Raw genomic sequence first — 27,167 nt, 5'->3', positions numbered from 1 at the left:
GCGGAGCGGGAAGGGAGGGAAGTGAGGTGGCCGCGCCGGGCAGCCTGGGAGTTGTAGTTCGCGGGGCTGTGCCCCTCGCGCCGACGGAAGCGGCGGGAAGGCGGGCGGAAGCGGGCTGCGCGAGGCACTGCGGGTTAGGGCGAGGCTCCGGGTCCCTGGGCTGGCGCCGCAGATGCGAGGGGCCCGGGCATGATCTTCCCTGCCGCCCGCCGTGCGCTCCGCTGGCTGCCGCGGCCTGGGAGCCGGGCGCTGACCCTCGCCGACATGGAGGTGGCCCTGCGAGGCGTGCGGAAGATCCTCTGCGTGGCCGAGAAGAACGACGCGGCCAAGGGCATCGCCGACCTGCTGTCCGGCGGCCGCATGCGGCGGGTGAGGAGGCCCCTGGGCGGGCGGGACGGGGACGAGCGGCCGCTGCTCCCACCGGGGGTCCCAGCCGTTGGGCCGGGGCCTCCGGGCGCCTCTTGCGACCGACGGGCGTTTAGAAACGGAGTTAACGTGTTTCTCGTTTGCTTGGAGAGCTTGGGTCCGCCTTGCACGGCGGCGGATGCCAAGCGGGCCTGAGACTCGGAACCGCAGGCCACACTCCCCCGACTTGCTCTCGAGCCTGCGGGGTTCCCCCACTCCTGCACGCCCGGCCCTACAGTCTAGGTGCATCCGACAGGGCGACCCGCCCGAGCCCCTGTTCCGTCGCAACTAACGAATTCCGCGAGTCAGGCGAGTTGGGGATCAGGTGTGTTCTGGACACACGGAAGGCCCAAAGGAGAGGAACGGTGAGAAAGGGTTTGGGAAGGAGGTGACACGAGGCCTCAAGAGCTGTCAGGACACTCTCAATTACAAAAGTGGATCCTGAAACGGTTTTCTGGAGATTTCCCAGAGCATGGGTGGACGTTCCCTGCTCTTTTTTCTTTCACATCACAGGGTCCTCAGGCCTCTGCTTACCGCGGTGGATGGTAGGAACAGGAGCCGAGGTTGTGCGGGTGCTGGCTGACAGCGTCACCTCTTTTCCGGCGCTGAGTCACCTGGTGACCAGCCCCAGGCTGTGCCCATTTCTAGGGCTCCAGGTTCCTTGAGACGGGCCCGTCTACACAGAGCTAACTTGTGTATCCTTCGGGCTCTGTTTGAGTATCTCTTTTTCAGGGAAACTTTTCCTCACATCCCTCTCCCCCAGCTGGGTCAGGGCGCTGTGTGATAAGCTCACCCTGTTCTACTTGGAAGGCACCTCCCAGTTACAGTTCGACAGTGTGCTGTTGAATTACTCATCTCAGTCCCTGCCACCCCTCCGTGGACTCGAAGCTCCGAGGGAAAGGGCTATGGCTATTTGGGTCATTGCTGTATCCCTGGTACCTAACACGTGTCTGGAATACAGGAGGCCCTCAATGCATATTTGTTGGATGAACATTTGAGCTCAGTCTTGAAAGTTTTACCAGGCACTGGAAACGCCATGTTCAAAGAACAACCCAGTGGCTTGAAAGCTTGGCAAGTTCAAAAGCTGGGAGTTGGGGGTGGGCACGGTAGGGGAAGGAGCCAGTGGGCACGGCAAGCATGGCAGTTGAAGGCACATCGTGAGAGGAGTAGAGAGCCACGTGTTTTACACGTGAGTGTCAACTTTTTTTTTTTGAAGATGTTGGGGGTAGGAGTTTATTAATTAATTTATTTATTTTTGCTGTGTTGGGTCTTGGTTTCTGTGCGAGGGCTTTCTCTAGTTGTGGCAAGCGGGGGCCACTCTTCATCGTGGTGCGTGGGCCTCTCACTATCGCGGCCTCTCGTTGCAGAGCACAGGCTCCAGACACGCAGGCTCAGTAGTTGTGGCACACGGGACTAGTTGCTCCGCGACATGTGGGATCCTTCCAGACCAGGGCTCGAACCCGTGTCCTCTGCATTAGCAGGCAGATTCTCAACCACTGCGCCACCAGGGAAGCCCCTCAACTGTTTTGAAGTATACAGTTCGGCAGCGTTTAGTACGTTCCCAATGTTGTGCATCCGTCACCTCTGTTTAGTTCCAGGTTTTATCACACCAGGAGGAAACCCGGTAGCCATGAAGTAGTCACTCCTCATTCCCCACTTCTCCAAGCCGCTGGCAGTCACTAAGCTGCTTTGTGTCCTCAAAGATTTGTGTCTGTTCTGGATATTTCACACAAAAAGATTAATACAGTACGTGGCCTTTTGTGTCAGGCTTCTTTCACTTAGCATTTTTGAGATCCGTTCATGTTGTAGTATGTTAGTACTGCCTTGCTTTTTACGGCTAAATAATATCCCATCGTATAGATAGATCACGTTTGGTTTATCTTTTCTTCAGTTGGTGAGCATTTGGACTGGTTCCACCTTTTGGGTCTTGTGAATAGAGCTGCTATAGACATTCATGTACAAGTTTTTACTTGAATACCTGTTCTTTGGGGTAAATGCCTAGGAGTGGAATTGCTGGGTCATAAGTTAACTATGTTTAACTTTTTTAGGAAATGCCAAACTATTTTCCACAGTGGCTGAAACGTTTTACATTCTTACCATCAGTGTTCCAGTTTCTCCACATTCTGTCAACACTTGTTCTTTTTCTTTTCTTTTTTTAATTATCACCATCCTGGGGCTTCCCTGATGGCGCAGTGGTTGAGAGTCCACCTGCCGATGCAGGGGAAACGGGTTTGTGCCCCGGTCCGGGAAGATCCCACATGCTGCAGAGCGGCTGGGCCCGTGAGCCATGGCCGCTGAGCCTGCACATCCGGAGCCTGTGCTCCACAACGGGAGAAGCCAAAACACTGAGAGGCCCGCGTACCGCAAAAAAAAAAAAAAAAAAAATTATCACCATCCTGGTGGGTGTGAAATATCTTGTTGTGGTTTCAGTTTGCGTTTCCCAAATGACCGATGATGCTGAGCACCTTTTCATGTGCTTGTTGGCCATTGTGTCTCCTTCTTTGGAGAAATGTCTGTTCGTGTCTTTTGCCCATTTTTGAATTGTCTTTTTATAGGTGAGCTGTGAGAGTTCTTTATATATTCAGGATACTAGGTCCTTGTTAGATATATGATTTGCAGATGTTCTCATCCTGTGGATTGTCTTCTCACTTTCTTGATAGTGTTCTTAGATGCACCGAAGTTTTTAATGTTGATGAAGTCCAGTTTATCTGTTTTTCCTTCTTTTGTTGATTATACTTTCGCTGTCATATCTAAGAAGCCATTGCCAAACTGAAGGTCATGAAGATTTGCCCCTATGTTTTCTTCTAAGAGTTTAAACTGTTATATTTGGGTCATTGATCCATTTTGAGTTAATTTTTCTATGTGGTATAAAGTAAAAATCCAGCTTCATCCTTTTACATATGAATAGCCAGTTTTTCTCAGCTCTGTTTGTTGAAAAGACTGTCCTTTTCCCATAGAATGGCCTTGGTATCCTTGTCAAAAAACCGTTGACCATAGATATTTGGGTTTATTTCTGGACTGTCAGTTCTGTCCCATTCTTCTGTATGTCTTTGCTTATGCCAGTACTACACTGTTTAGATTTCCTGTAGCTTGGTAGTAAGTTGTGAAATTGAGCAGTGTGAGTCCTCCTACTTTGTTCTTCTCTTTCAAAATTTTTTGGCTACTTGGGGCCCCTTGCAGTTCCATATGAATTTGCTGTCTTAATATTAAGTCTTCCAATCTGTGAACACAGATTGTCTTTCCATTTATTTATGTCTTTAATTTTTTAACGTATTTTATTCAAGTATAGTTGATTTACAATGTGTGTTAATTTATATTGTACAGCAGAGTGACCCAGTTATAGATGTATGTACATTCTCTTTCATATTCTTTTCCGTTATGGTTTATCACAAGATATTGAATATAGTTCCCTGTGCTATACAGTAAGACCTTGTTGTTTATCCATCCTGTATATAATAGTTTGCATCTCCTAACCCCAAACTCCCAGTCCATCCCTCCCCCATCCCCATCCCCCTTGGCAACCACAAGTCTGTTCTCTGTGAGTCTGTTTCTGTTTCATAGATAAGTTCATTTGTGTCATATTTTAGGTTCCACATATAAATGATATCATATGGTATTTGTCTTTCTCTTTCTGACTTACTTCGCTTAGTATGATAATCTGTAGGTCCATCTGTGTAGCTGCAAATGGCATGGTTTCATTCTTTTTATGGCTGAGTATATCTTCTTTAATTTCTTTCAACAATGTGTTACAGTTTTCATTGTGCTTTTGGATGCTGTTATAAATGGAATTGTTTTAATTTGCTGTTCAGGTTGTTCATTACTGTTGGTTTTTGTGTGTTGATCTTGTATCCTGCGACTTTGCTGACTTTGTTTATTAGCACTAATAGTTTCATTGTGGCTTCTTTAGGATTTTATCTATAAGATTATGTTGACTGTGAATAGACAGTTCTACTTCTTCCTTTCCGACTTGGATGTCTTTTGTTTCTTTTCCTTGCCCAATTGCTCTGGTTAGAACTTGTAGTAATCTTGGATAGCAATGGCGAAACGGACAATCTGTTTTGTTCCTGATTTTAGCGGAAAAGCTATCAGTCTTTCAGCATTGAGTGTGATGTTAGCTGTGGGTTTTTTGTAAATGCCACACTTCGCTTTATGGTGAAACCTGTTGAATTTTTATCAAATGCTTTTTCTGCATCAGTTGAGATGAGCAGTGTAGGTTTTAAGTGGATCGTATTTGTGTTTTATAAAGTCATTGTGGCCACAGAGGACTTGAAGAATGAAAGGCTAGAGTCCGGGAGGCAGCTGTTGGGGTTCTCCATGTGGGGGGCAAGAGGCCTGAACCCTAGGGACCCAGGAGCACTGGGTGGGAGCAGAGGGAACGGAGAGGAAGGGAATGGTGAAAGCAGTCAGGTTGTAAAAGGTGAAAGTTCACCGTGCTTTCACACGTTTTGGTCCTTCTTCCTGAAATGACATTTTCCCTCTTTTTTCCTGATGAACTCTTTACCTTTTAAAAGAAAAAATAAAGGACAACTTAAATGAACCTATTTTGTGAACTCTTTCCTCAGTGTCCTCTCCATCCATTTCCTTCTCTGTTTCCGGATGCGTTCTCATCACTCTTGACGCTGGCCACCATCACGGGTCGAGTTCTCTAGCTGCTCATCCCTCTCTCCCGTGGTGTGTCGCTCCCTAAGACAGTGACGGGTCTGCTCATTTATGTATCCCTCACACAGGGCTTGCCTCGAATGAAGCAATCCCTACCTTTAAGGGACTTAAATTCTGTGGAGGAGCTAAGACATCCACACGCAGAGCTCAGAATCAAGTGATAGTCATTGCAGCTTTGTAATAGCAAAGAATGGAAGTAACAAGGACTAGTCATGGCAGTGGATAGCAAATAAATTGTATTTTCTTATGATAGTTAGACACCTGTTATGGAAAAGACTTTCAAACATATATACAAATATGTATACATTTGAGAGAAATTCACCAAAATATTGACACAAGATAGAATGTCTCTCTTTTTTCTTTAAGAGTAGTGCTCAAACGCTAGTAACTTCTTCAGATAGTTGAGAGGATACAAATGTGTATCAAGTAAACCAGCCCCACTGTCCACAGTGACCACTGTTAGTAACTTATAGATCTTTGAGGGCATTATATTCAGGAGGAGAAATCTTAAAAAAGAATCCAGTAGATTCAGTGGCAGCAATTTGATCAGTCCCTACAGAGGACTTAGAGAAGATGGGGCTGCTCTGGGGTTTGGGGGAGTTTGTTTTTTTGTTTTCTTTAGTTTTAATGGCGTGGATGGCACTGGAAAGAGATCACAGAAGGCACATTCTTGGTCTGTCTACTAGATTTTCTTCTTTCGCTAGGCTCCAAAACTCTGCTGTAATTTGGGAGCAACCCATTCCCCTGAGCACCTCACCCAAGTGGTGGAATCATACATAATTGAGTACTGTCCTCAGCTGGGAACTGCGGGGAGGCAAGTTTGAAATGCCAGGAAAAACATTTCACTTCCTCAGGACCATCCATTGGTGGAGGAGGCTGCCTGGGAGAGCCCTGGCCCCGGGTCGCACACATGCTGTTAGACAGGTCATCCACTAGGAGAGGATTAGAACAGTGGTTTCCAGACTGTTCCCGGGAGACCCAGGAGACCACGGACCTGCACCTCGGGGGCCACCTGGGGCCGGACTGGGGATAGGCTGTTAGCAGAGCTCAGCCTTGTTGCAGCCACAGTGCTTGGACCGTGTTACATATCAGGATCCATGGAAAAGCTTGTCTGGGAAGCTTCAGTGCTTTCTTAAAAAGAGGTAGAAACCCCAGTGATGCAACGATTTCTTTTCTCTGGTACTAAAAGGGCTTAACTAGCAACTGGAGTTTGTAGAGGGGAGTTTCCTTTCTTGGCAACACTAGATGAGTGAGCTCTTAAGATAAATTCCATCTTTAAATTTGCCATTGTGCCTCGAAAAGAGCCTCATTCAGTGTTTGACACAGAAAAATTGTGTGAGGATGTTCTCGACACGATCCTTCTTGGCACTTGGAGGTTCCCCCAGTCCCACTTGGCCTGTGTCTTGTCTTCTGTGCAGCGTTGGTGTGAAACTCACATGCATAGCTACTTTTTACACCTTTGTAGAAGGTGGGATCTTCTCCGAGAGGGTTTCGTTCACACGTAAGTGCAGCTGAGGAGGAGCTTTGTAGGCTGGTTCCCAGGCCTGACTGGGGCTCATAGCGTTACTGGATTTCAGAGCCAGAGGGACCTTACAGGTAACTTTACTCAGAATAAATTGAGGTTCAGAAAGGTGAAAACTTGCCTGTGGTCACCAGTTTATTGGTGCAGTTGTATGGCCAGGAAGTAGAGAGGTGTGTGTGGAGAACGGACAAAACCGTCAAGAGAGCGTGTCGTAATCCTCTCTCTGGAGTAATTGTCATGTGATCTTGGACAAGTCCATTCTCAGCTCTAGAAAGATGTTACGTGGTGTTAGCTGATCTCAGGTCACCTTGCAGCATAAAAGCTCTGTGGACTTGAGCATGTACATGCTTGTAACTGAGTTCGGAGGGGCCACTTCACAAATGGCCTTAGTGATTTCACCTTGTTTTAATCTATAGGAGGTACTGTTGCATTTTTAATATTCCCACTTATCAGGGATTTGCTTGATCTTTATGTGAGGAATCATTTGTCTTTTTTGTAATTTATAGATTTTCTTTTTGTTTTGTTTTGTAGAGAGAAGGACTTTCCAGATTCAATAAGATCTATGAATTTGATTATCGTCTGCGTGGCCAGGTAGGTGCTGTAGTACTTCTATCCTGTGGCTGAAGGATGCTTTCAGATCCATGCGCCATTCTGGTGTACATTCCTTGGGTTTTTAATTATGGCTAAAAAGAGCAGCTGTTTACGACAAGCCCTCTCTGAATTGCTTGTATTTTAGAATTATTTAATCAAGGAGAATTAGCCTGGCCATTGTAGAATATGTCACTGTCTTTTAAGAAAAACTATTGTTATGACCTAAAGATCACTGGTGACAGGTGAGCATTTTATAATTCATAAGGAAGCCTCTTTTTTATAAAATAGGGTCCCAATCTTAACTCTTTATAACAAAAAAGAAGCTAATATACGATAGTTTAAATTTAAAAGGCATCATGATACCAGAATTAGAATGGTGATTGTATCGCTATAGTTTTGGCTTTGAAGAGGTATGTTTGTTTGTTTCTTCCCAATCGCCTGGTTTTGGGGTGTGTGTGTATGTGTGTGTGTGTGTGTGTGTGTTTTAATAGACTTCTTTTTAGAGCAGTTGTAGCTTCACAGCAGAATTGAGAGGAGGGCACAGAGATCTCCCTCATACCCCCTGCCCCGACACATGCACAGCTACACATCAGCAGCAGCCCCCACCAGACGGTGCATTCATTACAACTGATGGGCCTACACGACACCATTGTCACCCAAAGCCCATATTTGACATTGGGGTTCACTCCAATCATGTGCATTCTGTGGGTTTGGATGACGTGTACCTATTATTATAATATCATACAGAGTATTTTCACTGCCCTAAAAATCCTCTGTGCTCTGCCTGTTCATCCTCCCTTCCCCCCACCCCCTGATAACCATTTTTTTTTCCCTTTGATAGAAGGTCCCCTCTTCTATTTGAATGATTTGGCAAAATCTAATTGCTAAAAGACTGACTTGAATTTTGTTATCATTCAGAATGTCACCATGATAATGACTTCAGTCTCAGGACACTTGCTGGCTCATGATTTCCAGATGCAGTTTCGCAAGTGGTCAGTACGATTCCTGGGGGGCGGGGGGAGCTTTCTGATTATGACAGTAAGTTGTAAAATATCACAGGAAGTGTGAGGCATGTCGGTGTTACTTTGTTACTTACAGCAGTAAGATGACTGAATCTATTGGGCTGCTGTAACGAAATATACTGGGTGGCTTATGAAGGACAGAAATGTGTTTCTTCCAGTTATGGAGGAAGGAGGTCGGAGTGCCCGCATGGTCCCTCGAGGGCCTTTTCCAGGCTGTGGCCTGCTGACCTCTCACTGTGTCCTCACATAGTGGAGGGTCTAGGGAGCTGGCCGGGGTCTCTTATAAGACCACAAGTCCCCTTCATGAAGGCCCACACTCAACGACCTAATCACTGGCCAAAGGCCCCACCTTCTGACACCATCACATTGGTGTTGGGATTCCAGCATGTGAATCTGCAGGGAACACAAACCATAGATACCATAGCAGTGACCTAGGATTAACTGGTTTGCTGTGAATTTTTACCATATGCTTAGAATAAACAGCCACTTTCAGGTGCATTCCCCCAAAGCACCCAGACCTTTTTTTTTTTTTTTTTTTTTGGCTGTGCTGCACGGCTTGGGGGATCTTAGTTCCTCGACCAGCCAAGGATTGAATCCAGGCGCCGCAGTGAAAGCACCGAGTGCTAACCACTGGACCGCCCGGGAACTCCCTACCCAGACCCTTTTCATGCAGTCATTGGATTGCAGTTACCCTATTGCAGATACGTATGAAAGAGCTCCAGAATTTCTTCTTAGTGACTCCTGTTAATCGTCACGGGGAGTGCATTGCTTGTAATCCTCTGGCATTTCACAGGGGACTCTGTCTGGTGGGGATGCACCCATGAGGGCACTGGGGCAATCTTCTCCCATCGTGTGCTGAGCTAGGATTTTGTGTGTTTTCATTTCTTTTCCAGGCAGAGCTGCAATCCTCTTGTCCTCTTTGAAGCAGAAATTGAAAAGTACTGCCCAGAGAATTTTTTAGACATCAAGGTAGGATCTTTTGGAAGACGTATTGAACAACCACCACCTAATGAAACCGAGTGGTTTCTGTATGTTGACTGTACTAGAATTGAAGGATAGGTTTTCCACTAAACTGAGTACCACGATTTAAAAAAATTATTCCCACCCGTTATATGAATGAGGCCATTTCAGCTAAGTGGCTGAGGGCCTGAGTGAGCCTTTTTATGAAGAGCGGCTGCTTGACTAAACCCTGGGAGTAAGTGTGGTTACGTCATCAGCGTCAGCTCCCCTTCCGCCCCCCTGTTGGAGGGAAGAGACTACGATCTGCAGGTGGCCATCTGACGCTGAGGTTGGTTTCTCAGGCAGTCAGGGCACCTGTCCTTGGTTCACTGCTGACTAGCAGCGCTTTTTTGGGATGAAGCTCAATTACGGGTTGATTTTTTTTTTTTTTTTTTATTGAGGACATGATCAGAACCCCTAGAGCTGTAGGTGTGTTAGAGCCGAGTTTCAGGGCTCGTCAAGATGGTGTCGTCGTAATAAACCCCTGTCTTCTAGAAGCTCATGGGTGGGCAGGGGGGTCTAAGATGGGGGGCGGTACTAGTGACCTTGCCATCCTTACCACGCACGGCGGGGACAGTTTTCTCCGTGTCTCCTCACCAAGCTGGCGTTCTCCAAGAACCTCATTAATGCTGGGGCAGATCCGGTGCAGAGCTGTTGTGCGATGCTCTGCAGATCATGCTCTCACCACTCTTTCCCCACTGGGCACTTCAGAAAACTCTGGAGCAAGAGGCTCGGCAGTGCCAGGTCCTGGTGATCTGGACTGACTGCGACAGAGAAGGTGAAAACATCGGGTTTGAGATCATCCACGTGTGCAAGGCTGGTGAGTGTCTGCTCTGGGGCCCCGGCACGGGTGGCACTGTGTCCTGAGTCCCTCTGCCAGGCTCACCGGCTGCAGCCCAGGGCTTGTTGTGTGTTGGGTCCAAGTTGATTGCCAGATCCTTGAGAGCAGAGACTTGATATTCTGTTTTTAAAAATTAAATATTCACGGGCTTCCCTGGTGGCACCGTAGTTAAGGATCCGCCTGCCAACGCAGGGGAGACGGGTTCGAGCCCTGGTCCGGGAAGATCCCACATGCCGTGGAGCAACTAAGCCCGTGTGCCACAACTACTGAGCTTGCGCTCTAGAACCCGCGAGCCACAACTACTGAGCCCGTGTGCCGCAACTACTGAAGCCCACGTGCCTAGAGCCTGTGCTCCACAACAAGAGAAGCCACCGTAACGAGAAGCTCGTGCACCACAATGAAGAGTAGCCCCTGCTTGCCGGAACTAGAGAAAGCCGTGCGCAGCAACAAAGACCCAACAGAGCCAAAATTAATTAATTAATTAAAAAATTAAATACTACAAAGAATGTATACACCATATGTAAAGTACAAAGAATAGCTCTAGAATGTTCTTTCTGGTTTTGTTTTTTAATTGTCTATATTCCTTGTACGATGCCTAAACATTAATAACTGTTGAAGTGAGCTTAATGATTTCAAGTAACTTAGAGGAAGTGACATACAGGCCATTCTCGGGCTTCAGAGAGTCGGGGGCTGCTCTTCTCCCTAAATGCTCTTGTGTTTCAAACTATCCCAACTCCTAGGATTAAATATATCCAGTATTGGGCTTCCCTGTTGGCGCAGTGGTTGAGACTCTGCCTGCCAGTGCAGGGGACACGGGTTCGTGCCCCGGTCTGGGAGGATCCCACATGCCGCGGAGCAGCTGGGCCCGTGAGCCGTGGCCGCTGAGCCTGCGCGTCCGGAGCCTGTGCTCCGCAACGGGAGAGGCCACAGCAGTGAGAGGCCCGCGTACCGCTAAAAAAAAAAAAAATATATATATATATATATATATTCAGTATTCACTCTCAGGGACAGTGTGCATGACCTGTGTTATATCCATAACAGGACATGAACTTCCCCCAGGACCTTTTAATTAACATCTCCCTTTTCCCTAAAGGCCCAGGAGAGCACGAGATTGACACCTTGAAAGGCTCATGGAGAGGGTTTAGCTAATGGCTGAGATGCACTTGCTTCTGTTTCTGACACCTCTCAGCCTGGTTACAGTGAGGCTTCCCTCTTAGACAACATGTCTCTGATTTAACTGAACCAGTCAAACTGGCTGCCTCGCAGCTTCATGAACTGGTTTACCCTCCGTTCACGGGGGACCTGCCCCGGTGCCCTTGTCTGTTCCGCAGTGAAGCCCAGCCTGCAGGTGCTGCGAGCCCGTTTCTCCGAGATCACCGCCCGTGCTGTCCAGGCGGCCTGTGAAAACCTGATGGAGCCCGACCGCAGAGTGAGCGACGCAGTGGACGTGAGGCAGGAGCTGGACCTGCGGATAGGTGAGGGGCGGGGCCCGGGTGTGGGGCGGGGCTCGGGCTCAGACAGCGCCGCCGGCTGTGACCTTGCATTGCACGGCCTCTCCGTCCTCTCTCCTCAGGGGCTGCCTTCACCAGGTTCCAGACCCTGCGGCTGCAGAAGATCTTTCCTGAGGTGTTGGCGGAGCAGCTGATCAGTTATGGCAGCTGCCAGTTCCCCACCCTGGGGTTCGTGGTGGAGAGGTTCAAAGCCATTCAGGCGTTTGTGCCAGAAACCTTCCACAAAATCAAAGGTGAGGCCGCTCAGGGTGCAGAAGCTGAGGGCACGTGGGGCATCCTGGGCACTAAGGGTGTGGTTTGCGTCTCTCTGCCCTTGACCCCCTCGTCACTGTGTTCAGGACCCACCTCAAGTGTCCGAGGTGGTCTCCTCTGTCTCATGGCTCTTGGCTTTCACCGTGATGGACCTTTTCCTCTGCGGGTAACGGCCTTCCTGTGTGCCCCCCACAGTGACTCACGACCACAGGGATGGCGCAGTGGAGTTCAGCTGGAAAAGGCATCGGCTCTTCAACCACACGGCTTGTCTTGTCCTCTATCAGCTGTGCATGGAGGTGAGAAGGGCTCTGAAGGTGATGATCTAGGAAAACCATCCTGTGATTTCCCAAGTCTCTCCCTCTCTGCCCCATTTCCCACCAGACTGTAGCTTTCAGTTTGCATCCAGGACATAACTTTCTGGGTGCCAGTAAGACTAGAATCCCATGAAAATAGCACTAGAAATGTGGAGGGAAAGACCTGTAGAACTTTTAGGTGAAACCGGAAATGCTAAGAAACACATAGTTAAGATCCCTCGTGAAGCAGTACACTGACACCAGAGATTGATAAGGACCAGCTGGACCAGTCCAAACCCGAGAATCCTAGAGCTGGATGGAGCTTAGATGGCGTCTGGCCCAGCTCCTTCCACTGGTCAGATGCTGAAATGCAGAGACGTGAAAGGCACAAATGAGTGAACTGGTGAATGTCATACAGTGATAATGACAGGACAGGAAAGTAGGGTAAAGGAACGGAGAAGGGCCAGGGGCAGGGAGGGACTGCTCTAGGGCTGGGGCTCGAGAAAGGCATCCCGGGGTGACTGCTGAGTGAAGGCGGGAGTGGTCAGCATTGATGGCCACGGGAGGATCGAGACCTGCTCAGGCCTCAAGCCAGTCAGCGTCTGGTCCACCCGCAGACGTCCGCTCTGCGGTGCTGCTTCCCGTCGCTCAGCACGTGATGGCCGGTTTTAACCCAGGGGCTGCACACGGTAGTACCTGAATAAAGCTCAGAGGCCTCTAGGTTCAGTGAGTCAGGGATGCTTCTTGGCTCTGGCCCCCGGCAGGTTTATTACTGACTTGGTATTGGGGAGTAATAACTTGCGCACCTGCTACAAGTCAGACGCGCTGTATGTTATGTGTTATTTATTCGGTCCTGGTGGTGCCTCTGGGGCTGGTAATGCCGACCCATGTGACAGGTGGGGAAGCTGGAGAAAGTTGAGTAACTGTGCAGACACACTCGAGCTAGTGGGGCCCGAGCTCGGACAGCTCCTGCAGACGGCGCTGCCTCCGGGTCGCCTCACCTGTCCACTGCTCTCCCCTTCGGCCCTCAAGGTTACACGGTCTGCACATTTATCTGTTGAATAAAAAGACTTGCCCGTTTTCTGCTTTACCAGGATGTGGTGCAGGGAAACATGGCAGGTGGGATGCTTGGAGCTCCTTGTCCAAGAGCACCTGGTCCCCAGTCTGTTTGCAGAGAGAAATTTGGATTTTGATTTGTAAACATCCTCATGAACAAATCACTTAAGTTGAGTTCTTTATCCTTTTGCATTCCCTTAAAAATGTTAGGTTGGTCTTAAGATTAGAGTTCTCCAGTTTGTATTATGTAACTTCTCCTATTTCCAGCTCTGTATTGTCGTGAATTTAAAATAACAAAACAAAACAGTAACACTGTGCATGTGTAGACAGGAAACTAAGGAGATGCTGAGGCTCTGGAGAGGGTGCCTTGGGGCTTGTGAACTTGCCCCTCAGAGCCTTACTTTGAGTGAGAAGCAGGCGCTGGTGTCCAGCACACTGTGGGCTGCAAGCTGACGTCTTGAGGAGGGGGAGCAGGGCCGCTGTGGGCAGTGCCGGGGGTGGCCAAGGAAAGCTGGGAGGATGCTCCAGCAGGTTTAAGTGGCCTCTGCTTTTCCTGGCTTTCTAGGATCCCAGGGCGACCGTGGTGGAGGTCAGGTCCAAGGCAAAAAGCAAGTGGAGGCCTCAAGCTTTGGACACTGTGGTATGTTCTTGGGGTTTGTGCCAGCCCTGAGGAGCTCTGACTTCTGCGGCTGGGGCGGGGCTTCTGCTGCGGAGGGTGGGGCCCAGTGGCAGGAAGCACCTCTTCCCAGTGCTGCACTGGAACGCTCTTAGGAGAAGCAGAAGCCCCAGAGCACAGGCCTGCCTGACCTCTTACATCAGCTAATAAACGCAATATAACTGCTCTGTGTGGGGTTTTGGAAACGAAGGAAGAGAAATCACCCATCACCTCTCCATCTTTAGGTAATTGCTGATGTAATTTTGGTGTCTTCCTCTTTTTTCGGTGTCCTTATTTTTTACAGCATTACTGGAATAGCTAGTGTTTTGCACCCAAGCATTTTCTTTAACGTTTTTGCATAATGTATGTAAACATCATTTTAAATATCTACTTTATTAGCCTACCCTAGAACAGGGCTTCTGAGATTTTTTTGATCCCAAGAAGAACCACCCAACGGGACACAAGTCTGAATAAACCACATTAGGGTGTCCCTTCCCAGTCAGCTCTGTAGGAAAATTCAGGGTGTAGTTACTGTCAGGGTTGCCTCTGAAGGCTGAACATGCAGAGACTGGGGGGCAGGGCATCCTTTATCGCGGGGTGTGTGTGTATCTGCGTGTGTGTGCGTGTGCACACGCATGGTGAGGGATGATGGGAGGGGGTTACGGATTGATTGTGTACAGTAGGCGTAAGTGTTTCATCCCTCACTGGTTAATACGCTTTGACGTGTAGCCAGCAGCATTGTTGGAGGGTCACCAAGGGGAAGGGGCAGCTGGTGATCCCCCGCGAGGCTTGGAAGAATGGCGTTCATCACCCAGGGGATGTCCCCGGGGTTCAGATGGTGTCCCCAAAGTGCGGGTCTCAGACTGCTGGCATTAGAATCAATACTTTAGATGCTTGTTAAAAGCACAGATTTCCAGCCTCTGTGCTGGCCCTCCTCTCTCAGAATCCCTAGTGCTTGGGCCCAGAAATCTGCTCGCATTCCAGGTGATTCTGGCTTCTGCACATTGGAGTCTGGGAACCCCTGGGCTGGGGCCTGGCTCTGCCCAGCAGGCCCAGAAACCTTTCCGCAGCACAGCCTTTCACACAGACGTGTGAGGGCAGCTGGAGGGACGCCAGGAAGTTCTGAAGAGGAGGCGTGTGGGCGGGTTGGGGCCTGTGACCCATGCACTGTGCCTGTGCACACATCTTACAGGAGCTTGAGAAGCTGGCTTCTCGAAAGTTGAGGATAAATGCTAAAGAAACCATGAGGATTGCGGAAAAGCTCTACACTCACGGGTAAATATTAGTCCACATTGGGGAAGAGAATTTGATGCATCTTTATCAGGGTGAAATATTTTAGAAATAGAGCTTATGAGGAAACCAGACTGTCTAGATATCACCCGGCTCTCAAGTAGAGGAATTTTGACATTGACTTCTCTTTTCTGATGGAAAAGGCATTTCAAAGTCACTTAAATCCTAAAATAACACTCCACAGAGTAAACTCAGATCCCACTCTCGACCTCTCAGCAGGCGGGGCACCGGGGCCCCGGCAGGGCCGGGTAGCACCTTTAGGACTTGTGCGCCTGCTGTAAACCACCCTGCCTTGGGGGTCGTGAGCACCCAGCGCCATCCAGGGACAGTGTGGTCCACGCTGACCCGTGTGGCGGCCACTCGCCGTAAGTGGCTGTCGAGCACGTGAAATTTGGGTTGTCCAAACTGGGATGTGCTGAGAGTGTAAACATAATGCGTTTCGAAGGCTTGTGTGAGCAAAGGATGTAAATTGTCCCAGTAATGTTTAAGTGGCTAATGGAATGTTTAAAACTACACACAGGGTCCACCTTGTAGTTCAGGGGCAGCATCGTTCTTTCTCTTCTTTAAGACAAGCCACAGAGTGTGGGCCGCTCGGGTCAGGACCGCAGGGCTTGTCCTGGGGTCGTTCTGTCCATCCGTGCTGGGAAGGTGGGGAAGTGCCCCAAGCCCCCCGGGGGCAGGAGGGCTGGGCTGGAGCAGGTGTGCCCTTGCATCTGTCCCCGACTGCCGGGAGTGACCCAACAGGGCGCCTGTTTCTCCTTACCCACGGGAGGGGGGTCACATCTCAGGGCTTTCCCCAGCGTGGGTAACGTAGTTGCCTGGATCAGACAGGCTGTTGCAGGTGTCACCCGTGTTCTCAAGCTAATTTAGTCGTTTATAGACCAATTTAGTAATTTCTTGTTGTGTTTGTTTGGCTTTGTTTAGGTACATCAGCTATCCCCGAACTGAAACAAACATTTTCCCCAAAGACTTAGACCTGACAGCGCTGGTGGAGGAGCAGACCCTGGATCCACGCTGGGGGCCCTTCGCCCGGAGCATTCTAGAGCGGGGCGGCCCCACTCCACGCAACGGGAACAAGTCTGACCAAGCTCACCCTCCCATCCACCCCACCAAGTACACGGACAGCCTGCAGGTTGGTTTCCCTGGCTGTGCTGCCGCCAGAACCCGCAAGGAGGTCAGGGGTCAGGGCTGGGCTTTGAATCCAGTCTGCAGGCTCTGCCTTTAGGAGCTAAGTGGTTTCGAAATTTCCATCTCAGCAGAGAGGTCGTGTCAACATCCTCCTCTCACAGTCTGTGCCTGGCTTCCCGAGAGACCCCCATGGCGCTCTGCTCCATCCAGCCCCCACCCCGCACTCTGTCCCCTCCCTTTGCTGCTGCCCTGACCCTGACCACAAACCAGGTGGCCTCTTCCCTGAGCCCGTGCTCGGCCGCCACCCTTCTCCCAAGACTGGGCCGGTTTCCGTCACCTTCCCGAAACTTCACCGCCACCCTCCGGCCGCACTCCGGGCTGGGGGCTTTCTCACCCAGCGCCTAGAGCCTGTAACACGGGCCAGCCGTGCTCTCAGCCAGGCACACGCTCCAGGGACCACGGCTGCTTAGGCCTGTTTGATGGCTGCAGGCTTATTGTTTTGTTCTTCCTTTAATAACACACGTTCTTTCTGATTCTGAAAGCCATACATGTTTATTTTAGACAGTTCACAAAATAAAAAAGATTTTAAGGAAGTAAAAGACTGCCTGTAATCTCACCACTTCCTGAAAACCACGTTTTTTTTCCTGTGTGTATATAATTCTTACCATTAAATTATAACCTTAAATAGCTTTGTAAACTAATATTTTCCATTTTATATTGCGAGCATTTCCCCATAGGCTAAATTTTTTTTTTTTTTTTTTTGCGGTACGCGGGCCTCTCACTGTTGTGGCCTTTCCCGTCGCGGAGCACAGGCTCTGGACACGCAGGCTCAGCAGACATGACCCATGGGCCCAGACGCTCCGCGGCATGTGGGATCCTCCCGGACCGGGGCACGAACCCGCATCCCCTGCATCTGCAGGTGGACTCTCAACCACTGCGCCACCAGGGAAGCCCCTAGGCTAAAATATTTTAACGTATGATATATAATGATTGCATAGAGGTACTGTATTTTGCTAGATCTGTTTTTAAAGGATAACCTACTGCAGTTAACATTTCTACAATAGATATTTACGTGGATGTCACATTTCCTTTGAAGACATTCTTAGAAGGAGAATTTTTGGATATGAGTATGAACGTCTTACAGGCTTCTGATAGAGGGGGCTTCACTATGTCCTTGGTTACCGAAAGGGTGGAGGATCACCATCAGCCCTGTGCTCATAGGTCTGAGGCTGCTGGCACATCTTTAGTCTGTGTGTCCTACATACACTGGGCCTCTTGGAAACTGGATGCTTTCACTTTGGTTTCTGCTCTTACTGGGTTTACATCAGAGGAGTTGCTTTCCAGTCTTGATGGCAAAGGGACTCCACTTATGAAGTTTATCGGCCTAAACCCACAAGCAGCGAGGGATTTGCCTACACTGCACGTGGGCACGGGGCTGCAGGAGCTGCGCTCTGTTGTGTGTGGAGCTTTGGGCTGGAAGGTAGCACCAGCCAGACTGAACTGCCGGCAGCGTCTAGAGGGACTAAGGCTCCTCTTCTCCCCACAGGGGGACGAGCAGCGACTGTACGAGCTCATAGTCCGCCACTTCCTGGCCTGCTGCTCCCAGGATGCCCAGGGCCAGGAGACCACCGTGGAGATTGACATCGCACAGGAGCGCTTCGTGGCCCACGGCCTCATGATCCTGGCCCGAAACTATCTGGACGTGTACCCCTACGATCGCTGGAGTGACAAGGTGACACAGTGGGGAGGGGAGACCGTCGTGTTCCCGGCCCCCACACCATGTGACAGAACAGAGCGCGGTTTGTGCCTGGGCGCGGGGCAGGGGTCTGACCACCACATCTGCTGCCCTCTGTAGACCCTCCCTGTCTACAGTCGAGGCTCCTGCTTTCAGCCCAGCACCGTGGAGATGGTGGACGGGGAGACCAGTCCACCCCAGCTGCTCACTGAGGCCGACCTTATTGCCCTCATGGAGAAGCACGGCATCGGTAAGTAGCTTGTCGTCATGGTAACCAGCGGCTCTTGCCCTCTCATGGCTGCGGGGCCCAATTCTCTGATCTTCACCACAGGTCTAACGAGGGGGCTGTGTTCTCCTCCCCACTTTGTAGCTAAAGGGAAGCTTCAGAGCAGTTAAGAGCTTGCCTCAGGTCACAAAGTGTGTGAGCTGTGAACACCTGGGTCCAGATAACTCTACAGTCAGCGCCCTGCGCCATCCACGTAGGGACACAGGTGTTTCCCATCACTCGGGAGTCTCACCTGGGACACGCTGACTGGTATTTTTGGCCAACACAGGAATTTGTTGTTTTTGTTGTATTCTTAACAAGGCACTAACATTTAAAACTGCCAGGATTCACGTAAACACTCTTTGGAAGCATCGGGAGGTCTGGCAGCCTTGAGTGGTGGCTGTTCTCTGTCGCTCACGCTTGGCTTCGCTCACCTGCTTGGCAAGTGCTGGGCCCTTCAGAGTCTGAGTCTGCCACCCGCCCTTTGCCATGGGTGGCCGTTTGCTTAGCTTCTGTTAAAGCATTTCCCATAATTGTTTAAGAATCAGAAGTTGGATTTAAAAAAAAAAAAAACTGGGCCAGAATTGTTTTTCCCAATAAGTCCTGTGGCCCAAGCTTTGCAGATGGGTCCCTTGTGACTGATCTGCTTCCCCCCTCAGTTTTCACCACTGCTCTGCAATCTCAAGGATTACCTCTGGCAGCTAAGTCCAGAAGGGCCAGCACCATAGGGCAGGGGGGAGCATGTGGAGGGGCGGCCCCCAGGCACAGCCGCCTCACTGCAGAGTGAGTTTTGTGCCCCTACCTGGAGCCCACTGGCCATCACTGTTCTACCCAGAAAGCTTGTGGGTTTAGGTACAAGTAGAGGTAGTTCACCCACCATAATTTGTTTATAAAAACTTTGGCCCACAAGAGCTGACCTTGGCCTAGACCCTGGGGACACAGTAATGAGGCCTGGTCCTTCCCTTCAAGGGCTCATCCAGCAGGAGAAATAAACCCAACCAAAACATTAGATGCATCGGGAGGGGTTCTGCAGGGACCTCAGAACCTCGTGGTGAGAACTCGTGCTGAATGAAGGCAGGGCCTGAGGAAGGACGCGGGGACCAGCAGGCACGTGCTGCAGGGGGAGGTTCTGGAAGGCAAGGCCGGAAAGATGATTTAAGCCCGACTCTGTGGGGCCTGGACACCGGGCTCAGGGGCTCGGATGTGCCTGAGGTCAGCAGAGAGCCGCCTGAGATTTCTAAGAAGGGAGCTCACAGACCTACATTGAAACAGTGGTAACAGCTTTATTGAGACATTCACACACCGAATTCACGCACCGTCCCCGTTCCACTGAGCTCAGAGGTACAGTCCCATGTTCAGTAGATTCATGGAATTGTGCAGCCGTGGCCACGGTCCATTTCAGAGCATTTTCATCACCTCAGAAGCCCCATGCCTGTTAGCTGTCCCCCTCCCCTGCAGCCCCCGCTCTCATCTTTCTGCCGCAGCGGATGTGCCTGTCCTAGATATTTCTTATCAATGAACGACATAGTGTGTGGCCTTCTGTACCTGGCGTCCCACGTTGCCTGCTCTGCGGGCTCGTCCAGGTAGTGTGTCTCAGTGCTTCATTCCTTTTCACCACCAAACCTCTTCCGTCGTGTGGATGGACCACATTTCGTTTATCCATTCATCAGCTTATGGACATTTGGGTTGTTTCTAGTTTTTGGTTACTGTGAATAGTGCTGCTGTGAATATTTGTGTAGAGGTTCTTGTGTGGACACGTTTCAGTTCTCTTGGGTACATCCCTGTTGCAGAATTGCTGGGTCATATGGTGACTCTTGTGTTTAACACTTTGAGGATCCTCCAGACTGTTTTCCACAGTGGCTGCATCATCTTACAATCCATGCAAGGGTCGGGGTTTCACCAACATTTGCCCCTATCTGTGTTTTGGGTTGTACCTGTCCCAGTGAGAGTGAAGTGGTATTTCTTTGTGGTTTTGATTTGCATTTCATTGGTGGCAGAGCTACATTTCAGAAGATCCCCTTGGTTGTGGCATAGAGAGTGGGTTGGGTGAAGGAAGAGACCAGCAGCCAGGAGACAGGGGACGTTGTAATGATGTGGACGAGTGATGTGGGCTCTGACACGTGGCGGGGGGAGGGGGGCTTACAGAGGGATTTCCAAGCTGGACTTGACAGCTTGAGTGAGTGGATGTGAGGGAGAGGAGGTTGCTGTTGTGGTTTCCGCGTGGCCGGCTCTGAGTGGAGGTGTGCCACCTGCAACAGGAAGTCCAGGCAGAGGAGGGGGGCTGCGTGGGGGTGGGGTGTAGCTTAGCCTGAGTGACAAGCATGGTCTGCAGGTACCGACGCGACGCACGCAGAGCATATTGAGACCATCAAGGCCCGGATGTACGTCGGGCTCACGCCAGACAAGCGCTTTCTCCCCGGGCACCTGGGCATGGGGCTTGTGGAAGGTGAGGAGCCAGGGGCTCGAGGTTGGGCGGAGGGCGGGGTGTCACTGAAGCCCTGTGGGTGTGTCCGAGCCGCATGATGCTGCCCTTGTTCACAGGCTATGACTCCATGGGCTACGAGATGTCCAAACCTGACCTGCGGGCCGAGCTGGAGGCTGACCTGAAGCTCATCTGCGAGGGGAAGAAGGACAAACTCGTGGTCCTGCAGCAGCAGGTGCAGAAGTACAAGCAGGTCTTCATCGAAGCCATGGCCAAAGCCCAGAGGTGAGTACGGGCCTGCTGTCCCGTGCAAGCCCGCTCAGCCCCGGTGACGGCACGCCCCAGATGCCGCTGTTCCCGCCGGGCAGCTCACCCTCGCCGGTGGCCGCGGCCCCTCCAGGCTTTCCTCCCGGGTTTGGCTGGTTCCTGCCGCAGAGCCTTGCCAGTCTGGAGACCGTAACCAGAAAGACCTGGTCCAGTTTCTCTGGGCTGTTGGCTTTGGAAACGCCCTTTCCATCCTGTCCTGAGTTAGCAGGCAGCACAGCCTCGTGGGTGGGTTCACCGGGTGCTGGTGTGCACCCCGCTGTTCTCTAGGGCACTGGGAGGTAGCTGTAATAAGTAGCGTGTGTGTATTCTGTTAGAAGTAACACGTTTCCTAACCCCGTACCAATTTTGAAAAGCACGCGCTAGTTTAAACTTGACTCTGGACCCACATTCAGGGGTGTGTGCGTGGCCGGGCCGTCTTGTTTGCTTGCTGTGGGGCCAGTGGCGAGGTGGAAGCGCCTGCCTGCGGCTGGATCCCTCCCGGGAGCCGCGGGTCAGAGGAGCCGGCCGCTTGGCCAGCACGGCACCCTGTGCCTGGTGCTCCACGTCAGGCCTGTGGCTGACTGGCCGGCTCCCCAGGTCATGCATGCGGTGAGCACGCAAGAACGTGGTAAATACTCTGCTGGTTCAATACTCTGCTGGTTCTTCAGGTTGGACGAGGCCTTGGCCCAGTACTTCGGTGCAGGGGCGGAGCTGGCCCAGCAAGAAGCCATCTTCCCAGCTGTTCCAGAGCCCGTCAGGAAGTGCCCACAGTGCAGCAAGGACATGGTCCTGAAGACCAGGAAGAACGGCGGGTCAGTGCCCAGCTGTGCCTTCCCTTCCCCGCCCCACCCCCCACCCCCACCCCACCCCTGCAGCCCAGCACCGGACGCTGTGCAGGGCCTATCCTTTTGTTCCCACGTTGCTATTTAGATGCAGGCCTGCTTCACCAGCCCCTGGACGGGGCGTCGGGGCTGGAATGGTGGCCCTGGGGGTGTGAGGCCCTGTGGGAATGGGCGGGGGGGGGTGGCTGGTGAGGGCAGGGCTTGTCCCCTGGGGATGGATGGTGCTCACCCTGTGTGTGCACAGCGATGCAGACCCCACTGGTTGCTGACCCACTGAGCCCGTTTTCCTTCTCACAAAGCTGCGGGGAGGGTGAGGATCGGATTCTCTGCAGCATGTGCAGCCTGGGCAGGTGTCCAGGCTGCCAGAGGCCTAGGCGGACTCAGGGAGCACCCAGGGGCCGGCGGGGCCCTGCCGTGGTCTGGGCGCTGGCAGCGGCTTGGTTGTTTTTAAGCAGAAAGAGGCGACAGCAGTGTGACTGTGGGGATGTCAGGGACATAAACGCAGGCTGGTTTTCCTGTCACGCAGTGTCAGTGACCACCGTGTCTTCCAGGACCACGAGTGTCCCACGTCATCAGCTGGAGCTGTCTCCGGCATCTCTTGCGTGACCCCGGCCCTCACTCCCCAGGTTCTACCTCAGCTGCACGGGGTTCCCGGAATGTCGCTCGGCCGTGTGGTTCCCGGACAGTGTGCTGGAGGCCAGCAGGGACGGGAGCGTGTGTCCGGTGTGTCAGCCACACCCCGTTTACAGGTGAGCTGGGGGCCGAGGCACCTGCAGGATGGGCACAGGGTGGCATCCCTGGGGGCCCGCGTTCCTTGGCACCTCCTGGAGGGGCCCGGCCTCTCCCCGCCTCTCCCACTGTGGGCTGACGGGGACGCTGAGGGGGGCGGTCTCCTCCAGAAAGCCCCAGGCCCGTGCCTAGGGCTGGTCCTCAGACCTTTGGTCATGGGACACCTTACACTCTCAGAAATCGCGGAGGAACCCAGAGAGCTTCCAGTGTGAGTTAATGTTTATAAAGATTCTACGACATTTTCAATTAAAGTGGAGGAGGCATCGTTTAAAATGTTTATTAACGTGTTTGTAACATGCATTGCATACTAACATAAGTGAACATGTTTTTAGGATAAAATGTACTTATTTTCAAAGCAAAAAAAACGAGAGGAAGATCATTGTTTTCCATTTTTGCCAGTTTAACGGTCTGGCTTAATAGGAGATGGTAGGGTTCTCAGCTCTCCATCTGCAGTCAGTCTGCTGAGTTTACTGTGTGTTTCGGAGCTTCTGGAAAACCCTGACGCATGCACACAGGAGAAGGAGAGCCAAGCCCACGTGCGTCCTCGTGCCGCTACCAAGTAGCGTGCCCTCACGCTGAGAGGCCCTGGGCCACGCTGAACCGGGGCACGGGGAGGTGCACCTTCCAGAGGCTCCTGGGCTTGGGCGGGTGACGGGTCTTAGAGCTCACCTCCCTCCTGCTTTGCGTGCTTGTGCGACCGCAGGGGCCGGGCTGGCTGTGCCTTGCATGGCTTTCCTAGGTGGGGTGGGCACAGCCCTGTGTGGACCAAGAAGACTCTGGCACCCAGTAGTTAACGTGTTTTCTCATCTTCTGCCTTACTAGGTTGAAGTTCAAGTTTAAGCGAGGCAGCCTTCCCCCAACCATGCCACTGGAATTTGTCGGCTGCGTTGGCGGATGTGACGAGACCCTGAGGGAGATCTTGGACCTCAGGTTTTCACAGGGGCCCGCCCGAGCTGGCCAGCCAGTCAGCCAGCCCTCCGGCCACCTGCAGGCCAGGCAGTCACTGGACAGAATGGGCAGCAGCCAGCACGGCCACCCCCAGCCTCCTGCCACCAGGCCCTCGAAGGCTCTGGCCAGGACTCTGCCCCTGCCCGCCGCCGAGGGCGAAGGCAATTCCGTGACCTGCAACTGTGGCCGGGAGGCCCTGCTGCTCACCGTCCGGAAGGAGGGGCCCAACCAGGGCCGCCAGTTCTACAGGTGCAGCGGCGGCGGCTGCAGCTTCTTCCTCTGGGCCGACAGCGGCCACCCGGAAGCAGGGGGGCCTCCCTCCGAGGTGCCCAGACCCCCAGGCGGCTCACTGGGACGCCCACCGGGCTCAGGGAAGCCCCTGGGCGGGCCCGGAAACCCTGGCGATGGTGGCGGTGGCACGTGCTGCCTGTGCAGCCAGCCCGCTGTCACACGCACTGTGCAGAAGGACGGGCCCAACAAGGGGCGCCAGTTCCACACGTGTGCCAAGCCCCGGGAGCAGCAGTGTGGCTTCTTCCAGTGGGTGGACGAGAACGTGGCTCCAGGTGAGGGGGCACGCGGGGCCTGCCTGAGGGGGGCAGGGCCGGTGGGGTGGGGGCACGGGTTGCCTTGCTCCCCCTCCCCACTCAGTCACACCTGCAAGGTCACGGACAGCTTGCTGTGTGCCCAGCGCCGCGCCGTTGTGTCTGTGTGTCTTCTCTCACTTTCATCGGGTGGCGGTTGTGATCGCGACTCACAGGAGAGGAGGGCGAGGCCCAGACGGGTGGCGGGACCTGTCGGGGTCACACGGCGACACAGCCCAGGCCTGGCTCGTGGGTCCGCCTGCTCCTGTAGCCCTGCGCTCCTCCCGCCTTTGTAAGCCTGGCAGGCTCTGTATCGGAGCCTCATCCTGTAAGACGGAGGCCCTGGCCCTGATGTCTAGTTCCTGCCCTGGGTTACACAGCTTGGGTTGGCGCCCCACGGATGGGTGTGGGGAGGACCGCCGCCGGACGCTGGGTCAAGGTAGATGACGCATCTGAAAGCACCTGGCCCCTCCAGGACACACAGAAGCCTGGTCATGTGTCTAAGGGAGCCTGGCAGGAGCTTTCTCTTGGGGCCAACCTGTGTAACCTTGAACCATTTGGTGCGGCTTCTCAGCCTGTTTCCTCCGTAAGATGAGCACCTGCCTACCTTTCTAGGGTCTCTGTTAGCCTGAAGCTGTGACTCTAGCACACGTGCGGCAGGTCTGCACACACACGGAGAACCCAGAGGCTTGGGGCAGGTGGAGGCTGGAGACGCTAGTGCCGTGCGGGACGTTGTCCTTCGGTGCACACGGCAGACGCACAAGGGCTCCCGGTGGGTGGAGGTGGTGTCTGATCTCTGGCCGCCTGGTCATTTGTCCTGGGTAATGGGGCGGCCAGTTCTTGAAGGACTGGAAGGGTCCAGAGCTCAGGCTCTGCACGCGCTCAGGGGGCTGCTTGCTTGGTCCCTGCTTCTGCGTGTGAGGTGACACAGGCCCCCTCACCAGGGCTGGGGCTCTGCCATCCACACTCATTCCTCCCCTCGCTCTCTCTGCAGGGACCTTTGGAGGCCCCCACTGGGCAGGAGCCAGAGGAGGAAGCCAGGGGCTGGAGGCCGGAAACAAAAGGGCCCGGGCTGGTTCCTCGGACGCAGGGTCCACGGCCAAGAAATCCCGGAAGTGCAGCCTTTGCCACCAGCCTGGACACACCCGTCCCTTCTGTCCTCAGAACAGATGAGGGCAGGGTAGGGCCAAGGGGGCCACTGCCTCCACCTGCTGCTTTTGTCTTGGGAAACGAGCTGTTTCTCCGGGGCCAGGTGGCCCTGCGCTGCCAGGGCGGCTTTGAGGAAAGTGGCTGCTCTTAGAGTGTGGCCTGTGTTCTAAGGAGTCCGGGTCCGGACCGCTCTCTCAAGAAGGCCACGCCTGGTGGACAGTGGCCCTGTGCCTGGGGCTCAGGAACGGCCATGGCCACAGCTGAGAAGCCATGGAGGGCTTCTCAGACTGCGCAGACTTTCGTCAGGGCTTTGTCTGCTTAGTAGTAGCACGGCCTGATACTACTGGCTGGGTCAGCTCTGCGATCCACAGGGGCTGTGCTGTCAGCGCCCTAGCGGGAATCAGCCTGGCCCTTGAGGGGCCTCCCTCCACAGACGTCCTGAGAAACGGTAGGATGGCAGGGAGTTCCCTGTTCAGAAGTTGTGTCTACAGAAGGTTTATCCCTCTTTATCTCGAAGCTGCTGTGGCCAGGACACCCCGCAGCTCGTGTGCCTCAATAAAGGATTCTACCCCTTGACCCTGGCGGGTGATGGTGTAGCGTCTGGTTAGAGTTGGCAGGCGTGTCGGGTACTTGCAGGACCCCGGGCAGTGCCTGGGTCCTCTGGCCTCCGTGGCCTCCCCCGGCCGTACTGCTGTCCTCTGGGGCAGAGAAGAGCCGCTGGTGTAAGATTCCGACGCTTCCCATCTCCACACCCTGAAGAGGTCACCGTGCGCCTTGCCCACCTCCTGAGATCCTTGGGAGCCGAGCAGAAGCAGGTCGGCTTAGTTCCGTGGTTTAGACAGCAAGCTGGAGGACCGGCTGCCAGAGTCACACTGCTAGTGAAGAAATGAAGTGTCCTCAGGTCTTGGGACTCCCAGCCCCAAACCCTTCACTCAGACCAGTCCTTGTGCCCTGGCTGGATGGTGGGATGCCCGGAATTGCCCCTGGAGCATCCGGACAGTGGGCGTGGGTCGGCCCCGCAGCCCAGTCTATTTTGTGGTTTTACGTGTACCGGACATTTCATATAAATGGAACCATGCGGCACGTGGGCCCTGTGTCTGCTTTTCTCTGGTGTGTCTTCCAGGGTCACCCCTGTGGTTGCGTGTCAGTGCTTTGTGCCTTTACATGGCTGAACTAGTCCGCTGTGTGCATGGGCCCCGTTTTGAGCAGTGTGGCTGTAAACCTTCACGTACAAGTATTTGAACGCCTGTTCTATATTGTTTCAGATCTACACCTAGGAGTGGAGTTGCTGGGTCATGAAATTCTATGTTTAATTTTTTGAAGAACCACAACAGCTGCACCATTTTACATTCTCACCAGCAATGTACGAGGGTTCCTATTTCTCCACATCCTTGCTAGTACTTATTCCCCCCCCCCCTTTTTTTATAAATTTGTTTATTTTATTTTTGGCTGTGCTGGGTCTTTGTTGCTGTGCGCGGGCTTTTTCTAGCTGTGGCGAGCAGGGGCTACTCTTTGTTGCGGTGCATGGGCTTCTCATCGTGGTGGCTTCTCTTGTTGAGGATCACGGACTCTAGGTGCACGGGTTTCAGTAGTTGTAACTCGCGGGCTCTAGAGCACAGGCTCAGTAGTTGTGGCACACGGGCTTAGTTGCTCCGCGGCATGTGGGATCTTCCCAGACCAGGGCTCGAACCTGTGTCCCCTGCGTTAGCAGGCAGATTCTTAACCACTGCGCCACCAGGGAAGCCCCCTTTTTTTTTCTTTTAATTGTGGCCATCCTCGTGGGCCTGAGGTGGTGTCTCATGGTTCTGACTTGCATCTTCCTAATGACCACTGAAGTCGAGCATCCTTTGAGTGCTCATGTGGCCTTCCACATCTTTGCAGAAATGCCTTTTCAAGTCCTTTGCCC

The 27,167-nt window shown here is 52.6% G+C and overlaps 1 protein-coding gene across 1 annotated transcript; it reads left to right on the top strand.

Moving 5' to 3' along the window:
• Positions 1-92: 92 nt before the first annotated feature.
• TOP3A (DNA topoisomerase III alpha) lies at positions 93-26,703 on the top strand. Its single transcript, XM_060081956.1, has 19 exons — positions 93-369; positions 7,118-7,177; positions 8,096-8,169; positions 9,093-9,168; positions 9,910-10,018; positions 11,371-11,514; positions 11,613-11,783; positions 11,998-12,098; positions 13,717-13,791; positions 14,999-15,081; positions 16,021-16,228; positions 17,771-17,956; positions 18,080-18,209; positions 20,557-20,670; positions 20,766-20,931; positions 21,621-21,764; positions 22,421-22,543; positions 23,406-24,094; positions 25,107-26,703. Exons 1-19 carry the CDS (start codon positions 190-192, stop codon positions 25,283-25,285), a joined length of 3,012 nt encoding a protein of 1,003 aa, XP_059937939.1. The 5' UTR covers positions 93-189; the 3' UTR covers positions 25,286-26,703.
• Positions 26,704-27,167: the final 464 nt, after the last annotated feature.

Source organism: Mesoplodon densirostris, chromosome 18, assembly GCF_025265405.1.
Source record: "Mesoplodon densirostris isolate mMesDen1 chromosome 18, mMesDen1 primary haplotype, whole genome shotgun sequence".
NCBI lineage: Eukaryota > Metazoa > Chordata > Mammalia > Artiodactyla > Ziphiidae > Mesoplodon > Mesoplodon densirostris.
Note: the sequence above shows the minus strand (reverse complement) of the source record. Positions and strands in the feature narration are given on the sequence as shown.

Bases quoted from the DNA above. Each gene is read 5' to 3' on its own strand.
- TOP3A (XM_060081956.1), top strand. From the start codon at position 190: ATGATCTTCCCTGCCGCCCGCCGTGCGCTCCGCTGGCTGCCGCGGCCT. The intron at 11,784-11,997 runs GTGAGGCCGCTC...TGCCCCCCACAG, and splicing joins AACCTTCCACAAAATCAAAG to TGACTCACGACCACAGGGAT. The intron at 13,792-14,998 runs GTATGTTCTTGG...CACATCTTACAG, and splicing joins CTCAAGCTTTGGACACTGTG to GAGCTTGAGAAGCTGGCTTC.